Source organism: Sinocyclocheilus grahami, unplaced genomic scaffold (assembly GCF_001515645.1).
Source record: "Sinocyclocheilus grahami isolate Dianchi unplaced genomic scaffold, SAMN03320097.WGS_v1.1 scaffold10.1, whole genome shotgun sequence".
In the NCBI taxonomy this organism is placed as follows: domain Eukaryota; kingdom Metazoa; phylum Chordata; class Actinopteri; order Cypriniformes; family Cyprinidae; genus Sinocyclocheilus; species Sinocyclocheilus grahami.
The window spans coordinates 1,002,880-1,011,344 of record NW_015505189.1 but is presented as its reverse complement, the minus strand read 5'-3'; the positions used below and the strand labels follow the sequence as shown (position 1 = coordinate 1,011,344).

Sequence of the window (8,465 nt, the reverse complement as noted above, 5' to 3'; positions counted from 1 at the left end):
CCGGAGCCATCCGTTTTGTTTCCAGCAGCACAGGCAATAACGTCAGCCACGCATTCTCACTCTCATCTCTCTGACAACCCCTTCTCTCTCACACACGTCTCGTTCGCTCTGGTTAAATAGTGCTTGTATTGCGCATTATTTTAGTCATTCCCGCAGGTTTCACGCTTACACCAAAAGCGCGCGCACCACCACTGATCTATTAGTGGGGTGCACAAGCCGCGCACGGCCTCAAACAGCTTGTCAGCCACAAATACCAAAATGAGTGGCTAACTGCGCTAAAACGTTCAAATACATACAAAATTGTCAAAATGCCCCTCTTGGCGAGTATCCAGTTAAACACAGTCAGTTTTGGAACGTTAAATAGTTGAGAAAGAGAATGCATGTTGTGCAACAGTATTTTGGGTCCGAGGATAAACTCTTAAAGGGGCCGCGGTCCAATATTCCTGCTGCTGTCTGTCATGTTAATCAAAGAACAAAAGACAAAGAAACTTTCACTTTCTTCTCTTGACTCCATATGTATTATAACTTTAATGATAAGCATTAATCTGTATTTAATTTTTACAATGAAGATTTGGGTCCGAGGATAAACTCTTAAAGGGGCCGCGGTCAAATATTCCTGCTGCTGTCTGTCATGTTAATCAAAGAACAAAAGACAAAGAAACTTTCACTTTCTTCTCTTGACTCCATATGTATTATAACTTTAATGATAAGCATTAATCTGTATTTAATTTTTACAATGAAGACTACAGAAATTTAAGTAATCAAATGTTAAATAACACTGAATGTGTTATTTTACATTTGATTAATTTCTGTGGTATTTCTTACCTGAATAAAAACTTACTTAACCTGAAAAACTTAGTTTCATAGCTCTCTTTATTCTATTGCATTTATTTGTGCTGTTGTTTGCAATTTGTTTTATTTGTTCTTATTTTATTACTGACTTTTTACTTGTGTTTTTTATGAAAATAAAACTTTGCGTTGAAGAAAAGTAGATTTTTGTTTGTATATGCTGGCAATTATAGTTCTTAGAAAGAAAATCGGAATCGGCAAAAATCGGTATCGGCAGATCACACTAACAGGAAATCGGAACCGGCCAAGAACATTGCAATCGGTGCATCTCTATTCAAAAGTTTTATCAATTTATCTTGTAAGAATGTCTGCACAATTTACATTGGTCTTCAAAAGCATCAACTTATGTACGACTTTTTAATCCCTTTATTAAACTGACCAAAAATATAATTGTTCTTTCTCCCCAGACTGTGTCTGACCCGGAGACAATCCTGTGTAACTCTGTGAAGATGATTCGTGAGAAGCTGAGCGTGTCAGGTGATGGGCTCGGTACTGAACATCGAGAGAAAGAGGACGATTACGTGTATGACTTGTACTACCAGGAGACGGCCGCACCAGGCTGGATCCAAGACATTCTGTCTGTCAGACCCTACACACAAGAGGGAGAGCTGGTTAGTTGTAGTGTTATTTTAGTATTATTTATATACTGTTATAGTTTTTATTAATTATATTTTTGTATTAGCTTTTGTTTTTTTATATTTTCAATTTTAGTCAAATTTTTTTGTCATTATTAGGTTTTTTTTATATTACAATTTAGTTTATTTCTTAGTTTTAGTTGACATTTAGTTTATATCCAGTTAGTGATTTTAGTGCTTCAACTTAAAATTAGTTCAGTTAGTTAGCAAGCAGCATTTCTAATTTCCGTTTAGTTTTTTTATACTTCGTTTTATTTGAGCATAATTTCAATTAAATGCTTTTTTTTACAGTTTTAGTTTTAATAAATGTTAATGATAATAACCCTGGCTAGTAGAACATCTCTGACACCATTTTTACCTGGATTTCATTTGTTTTGGTTTTTTTTGTTTTTGATTTTACTCTTACTCTTTTTAAATACACAGGTCCCTGATGAAGTGGCCTGGGAGGAAGAGGTGTATGAAGATGAGGATGATGAGAATGCTGAAACCAACTGGAGAAATGACTACCCAGATGAGAGCAGTGAGGATGGCAGTGATGCAGAGGAGCGTTATGGAGGTCATACATCTAAGCTATATATTTTTTTTCTCTCAGGCCCATCATTTTTGAATATTTTTTTTAGTTTACACTTTATTTTAAGGTGTCCTTGTTACAGTGTAATTATACATTTAAGTGCTGAGTAATATTAATTAACTACATGTACTTACTATGTGGTTAGGATTAGGGTTTGGCTTAGGGTTACTTGCATGTAATTATGCATAATTAATTGTTATAATAATAGTAAGTATGTGTAACAAGGACACCTTAAAATAAAGTGTTACCATTTTTAAAGGTTAATTTTGCTTGATTTCTTTAAAATAAATAAATAAAACAAGGAACAAAGCAAATAGCTTCTTATTAAAGAGTATAGTTTGCAGTTGAATCGACTTATGATGTATATTATAACAGCCAATACTATGTCATAATTCTAAAAAGAGCATTATATTGTGGTTTAAAGTAAAACATTTGTCAGAATCAAAAAGAGCTTTATTGCCAAGTGTGTTTACACACACAAGGAATTTGTCTTGGTGACAGGAGCTTCCAGTACAGAAAGTACAGACATAGTGCAAACATACATATAATTTAAGGTAATAAAGTGAAATAAAACACTAATAATAAAGAGAAAAGACAATAAATAAAGAATATAATATGGTAATGAAATATAGAGAAAAATAAAAAAATCAATAGACAGAATAGTGAGTGTGCATATGTGCAATTTACATATGAAAGTTTTGATAAATTATTTACAGATGTGCAGTCCTGAGATGTATTGTTCAAGTGGAATATATGTCCTGGGGAAAAAACTGTTCTTTTGTGTGGCTGTTGTGGTGCACAGTGCTCTATAGCGCCGGCCAGAGGGCAACAGTTCAAATAGGAAGTGTGCTGGGTGTGAGGGGTCCAGAGTGATTTTACCAGCCCTTTTCCTCACTCTGGAGGTGTAAAGTTCTTGGAGGTTAGGCAGGGGGCACCAATAATTCTCTCAGCAGTCCTGACTGTCCATTTTAGTCTCCTGATGTCTGATTTGGTAGCTGAGCCAAACCAAACAGTTACAGATGAACACAGGACAGACTGGCAGGTTGAACTTCCTCAGCTGGCAAAGGTAATACAGCCTCTGCTGGGCTTTTTTTTACAATAGTCAATGTGAATGTCCCACTTCAGGTCCTGTGAGATGGTGGTGCTGTTCATGATGGGGGGTGCAGGGGGGTTTCTCCTGAAGTCCACTATCATCTCCATTGTTTTGAGCATGTTGAGTTCCAGGTTGATAAGACTGGACCAGACAGCCAGCTGCTCAACCTCTTGTCTGTAAGCAGACTCCTCAACTCCTGGATGAGGCCGATGACTGTAGTGTCATCCGCAAACTTCAGGAGCTTGACAGAGGGGTCTTTAGAGGTGCAGTCATTTGTGTACAGGGAGAAGAGCAGTGGGGAGAGAACGTAACCCTGAGGGGCACCAGTGCTGATAGTGAGGGTCCTGGAAGTGAGTTCCCCCAACTTCACTAGTTGCTGCCTGTTTGTCAGGAAGCTGGTAATCCATTGATAGATGGAGGTGGGTGTGGAGAGTTGGGTCAGTTTGGCTGAGAGAAGATCAGGCATGATCAGATAAGATCCTTGCATAATTCCCAGGTCTGTCGAAGTGTTGCAGGATGTAATGCAGTCTCATGTTGACTGCATCATCCACAGACCTGTTTGCTCTGTAGGCAAACTGAAAAGGATCCAGCAAGGGTCCAGTGATGTCCTTTAGGTAGGCCAAGACTAGTCTCTCTAATGACTTCATGACCACAGACGTGACAGCCACAGGTCTGTAATCATTAAGTCCAGTGATTTTGTTTTGTTTTTGGGGACCGGTATGGTAGTGGAGCGTTTAAAGCAGCAGGGAACTTCACACTGCTCCAGAGATCTGTTGAAGACCTGTGTGAAATGGGGGCCAGATGGTCAGCACAGAGATTTGGACCGGCAGATGAAACACTGCCTGGGCCTGACGCTTTCCTAGTCTTGTTTTCTGAAGACCTGGTTTACACCCTCAATACAGACCTTAAGCGCAGGTTGAATATCGTCATACATCTAATGTATTTTTCTCTCCAGGTTGCTGGAGTGAAGAGCACTCATACAGCAGGAGGAGCAGGGATCAGTACCAGCAGGACATGATAGTGGAGTTGGAGAATGACCGAGATGAGAATGAAGATGAGGAGGAACGAGAGTATAATGATTATGACTGAGAGCCTCTGTGTGTGTGTGTGTGTGTGTGTGTGTAGGTACGAGCATGAGAGAGGCCATTTTTACTGACGTGTGTTGAGTGAAGCTGTATGTTCTTTTGTCAAAAGTGAATGTGTGTGGTAGCCCATGTGCGTGTACTTGTGTGGGATGCTTTGACTTGCGCATTAATGAGATGAGTGATTTACTATTTGCGATATTTTGCAATTTGTTTGATGTGAAGATGGTATGGAGAGAAAATGGTGATATTTTGAGTTTGTATAAGTGTGGGGTGCTTTGTGCTGTCAGTTATGTGTGTAGTGTTTGTACATTCCCCGTATCTAAGGGGTGAGAAACAAAATACCTGTAAATATGTAGATGTGTATAAAAAAAAAAATAAAGACTTCAGAATTAAACTGCAAATCTCGTAAATTACTTATTCAAACAGTTCTTGTCTGGTGTATATATATATGTTTTATTGATATTCTTTCAAATAAATTAATAGAAACACTTGTACATAAATGACAATAGTTGGAAAGCTGTTCAGTGTGTTTCATGCTACAAGGTAAACGTTTATCAGAATGACCTGTTTAAATCACATCTGGACTTCCATCCTGAGATTACTGGGATTTTCACTAGTAACAATGTATTGCTTGTTTGGCCAACAGACATTTAAAGATGATAAAGACTTCAGAATTAAACTGCAAATCTCGTAAATTACTTATTCAAACAGTTCTTGTCTGGTGTATATATATATATAAGTTTTATTGATATTCTTTCAAATAAATTAATAGAAACACTTGTACATAAATGACAATAGTTGGAAAGCTGTTCAGTGTGTTTCATGCTACAAGGTAAACGTTTATCAGAATGACCTGTTTAAATCACATCTGGACTTCCATCCTGAGATTACTGGGATTTTCACTAGTAACAATGTATTGCTTGTTTGGCCAACAGACATTTAAAGATGATTTTCTGGAAACTGAATGATTCAAGAGCAATTTTCATGACACTTAGTATTGTAATATGTTTTCATTGGGACTGTTTTTTTTGGTTTAAAACTGAAATCTCTGAAATTGAAGTTAACAGAATTTAAGAACACAGATAATAGAGGTCCATTTTAACATAGATTTTTATTATTTTACATGTATACTTGTAAAATAATGGAACATTAGGTCATGAATATTGTCTCAAAAGTCATGTAAAATTAATGGAAATTTATTGGTAAATGTGTATGAACCCTGTTCATCTTTATTCTTTCCTAACGCTTTCCACAAGCGAACATGTGATGCTTCACTACATGTACAGAAGCATAGCAGCAGATTTGAATGTTCAAATGCATACAATCACCTTCCCTCTAAAAACCAGCTAAGGCATGTGGGTAATTATACAGGACTGACCTTTCTCGGTGGTTGGGCCACAGTTGTGGAATAACCTCTCTTTAGAGATTAGACTTGCCCTTTCTCTGTCCACTTTTAAATCTCTCCTAAAAACATATCTGTTTTCTTTGGCTTATAAATAATTTTCTATTATGGTCTTTGCTTAGTCTTCTAAGGGTTTATACTTTGTTTCTCTTGTGTTATTATATTTACTTTTTTATTATTAGGGCGAGACCCTGTTTTAATTGTTTGGTTGTGCTGATTTTTTTTTACTATTTTTGAATCTCTGTGCAGCACTTTGGTCAGCTGTGTGGCTGTTTTATGTGCTATATAAATAAATTGAAACGTGAACCCTCTGGCCAAGACGGAACACTCCAAAAACTGTAAGAGAACTGACACATCTGTGCCAAAGTAAATCACGATAAGGAAGATAATAAATAAAGGGGGGCTATGTAACAAAACTGTTACATAAACATAAATAAATCTAATTCTTGGCCACGTTCTTCATAATGGCACACACACACACAACCACTGCATCCTGTTTATGTACTCATTTCTCTGAGAGGAATACAGATGGTGTTTGGTTCATGAGCACATGCCTTTAAAAGCTTTAAAATGGGCTTCATTTTCATGCCATATGGTTCTTAAGGTCATATTTCTAATACTCATTGCACCATTACCTTAACAGAACCCTTTTATAATTAAGAAAAAGAAGAATCCAACGCAGTGACATTAAGAGTGCATCTGTGTCTTTAAAAGTGTAGAAGATCTTTTTCCCGTTTCTCCAGATATTGGTTTCCTCTCCCCATACCAGTGGGTTTGTGTCAAACGGGGTGCAAGTGTTCTAATCAACAGTGTCTAACTCAGTGAGCACACAAAAGCAGGTGAACTGGGTGAAACGGGTGATGGCACCTGTGTAAGGGAGAGACACACACACACACACGTTAAAAAAAAAAAAAGCATCAGTTGCTGTCGTTTTGGTTGTAAATCTGTAATGAAAGGACAAATGAAAGTTTCACTGCTAAAAAAGCAGGTGAACTGGGTGAAACGGGTGATGGCACCTGTGTAAGGGAGACACACACGTGTTAAAAAAAGCATCAGTTGCTGTCGTTTTGGTTGTAAATCTGTAATGAAAGGACAAATGAAAGTTTCACTGCTAAAGGCTGTGGTACTTACGTAACAGTTTAGTGATGATGGGTGGCCGCTTGGACTCTGGAAGATAGATACCCAAGAAGTAAACAGGCACTCCAGAGAGGGCAATAGCAATTCCAATGAGTGAGTTGAGTGTGTCAGAATAAAGTGGCACAGCCACCAGGAACACAACACACATGCAGAAGATGATGGGATACAGTAGACTCAACTATATGCACAAAGAAGAGAGGAAAGCAACATTAATTCACATGCAGCGTCACAAAATTGCACCTGATATTAAGGTGGAAACTTAATCTAGAAAGCTTGTCTGAATCTGTCGTTTCAATTTCCCCTTCTGAATTATATTATTTCAAGATTCTGAACCAGTCCTAACTAACCAGTTATTTACACTAACATTCAAAAGTTTGGGGTCAGTAATAAGTCTCATTGTTCACCAAGGCTGTATTTATTTGATCCAAAAAAATTATAATTTCAGCATTCATTACGGCAGTCTTCAGTGTCACATGATTCTTCAGAAATAATTCTAATTTGCTGATCAAAAACAATTCTTATCAATTTTTAAAAAAAATAGTTGTGCAGTGGAATTATTTTTGTAGAATCCATGATACACTTTTTCATGGATTCTTTTATCATCAACTAAAGGTGGAAACTTAATCTAGAAAGCTTGTCTGAATCTGTCGTTTCAATTTCCCCTTCTGAATGATATTATTTCAAGATTCTGAACCAGTCCTAACTAACCAGTTATTTACACTAACATTCAAAAGTTTGGGGTCAGTAATAAGTCTCATTGTTCACCAAGGCTGTATTTATTTGATCCAAAAAAATTATAATTTCAGCATCCATTACGGCAGTCTTCAGTGTCACATGATTCTTCAGAAATAATTCTAATTTGCTGATCAAAAACAATTCTTATCAATTTTTTTAAAAAATAGTTGTGCAGTGGAATTATTTTTGTAGAATCCATGATACACTTTTTCATGGATTCTTTTATCATCAACTAAGTTTAAAAAACAGCATTTATTTGAAACAGAAATCTTTTGTAACAATGTAAATGTCTTTAGTCACTTTTGATTAATTGAATGTCTTCGCTGAATAAAAGTCTTAATGCTAAATAAAAAGTATATATTTTTTAAAATGTACAAACCTCAAACTGTTGAACCGTAGAGAATATAACAGTATAGCTGTTTGTAATGGGTTTATGTGTTCAAAAGACACCGTAACTGATCACACATACTTTTGCATGTTATTATTAAAACATTTTTATTTCATCTGAACAGTCTCTACTTCCTCACCTTCAGTGGTCGGGGCCTGTCCGGCTCTTTCCAGCGAAGGTAGATCTGCCCGGCAATAGATAGGCCAACGAAAAACCAGTAACTGAAGCTGTAATAGTTAATCAGCTGGAAAACATCCTTCACTGTAAGATAGATCAGAGCCATGGCACACTGCAGACAGAAAGCACAATCTAAGTGACTTGGTCCACTAGATGGAGACAGAAAACATTAAATGTCCCAGACTGAGACGCTCTACAATTGCATCTCTGTCTCTAAAGTTAAATGTAGTACATAAGAGGAACTTTAAAAAAAAAATAGAGTATAAATACATATAATAGTATTATTAGTATAATAATTTCTTTTTTTTAAAAGGAAGCAAAAGTCACAGGAAATCATATTGGCCAAAAAAAAAAAAAAAAAAAAAAAAATTTTCAAATTGGGGTTAATTTAAA

The 8,465-nt window shown here is 36.5% G+C and overlaps 2 protein-coding genes across 5 annotated transcripts in view; one reads left to right on the top strand and one right to left on the bottom strand.

Moving 5' to 3' along the window:
* Positions 1-4,627, top strand: part of LOC107593240 (probable RNA polymerase II nuclear localization protein SLC7A6OS) — a 10,932-nt gene extending 6,305 nt beyond the window's left edge. For all 4 annotated transcript variants that reach the window (XM_016282896.1, XM_016282880.1, XM_016282888.1 and 1 more), the window contains 3 exons: positions 1,257-1,460; positions 1,908-2,040; positions 4,104-4,627. In XM_016282896.1, the coding sequence (XP_016138382.1) occupies positions 1,257-1,460; positions 1,908-2,040; positions 4,104-4,237 (471 nt within the window). In that variant the 3' untranslated portion in view covers positions 4,238-4,627. The remainder of the gene's footprint in view (positions 1-1,256; positions 1,461-1,907; positions 2,041-4,103) is intronic.
* A 1,588-nt stretch (positions 4,628-6,215) lies between these two features.
* LOC107594258 (Y+L amino acid transporter 2) overlaps positions 6,216-8,465 on the bottom strand; it is a 5,044-nt gene continuing 2,794 nt past the window's right edge. The window contains exons 4-6 of the mRNA XM_016284228.1: positions 8,035-8,184; positions 6,767-6,950; positions 6,216-6,502 (exon numbers count right to left, since the gene is read on the bottom strand). Of these exons, the coding sequence (XP_016139714.1) occupies positions 6,435-6,502; positions 6,767-6,950; positions 8,035-8,184 (402 nt within the window). The 3' untranslated portion in view covers positions 6,216-6,434. The remainder of the gene's footprint in view (positions 6,503-6,766; positions 6,951-8,034; positions 8,185-8,465) is intronic.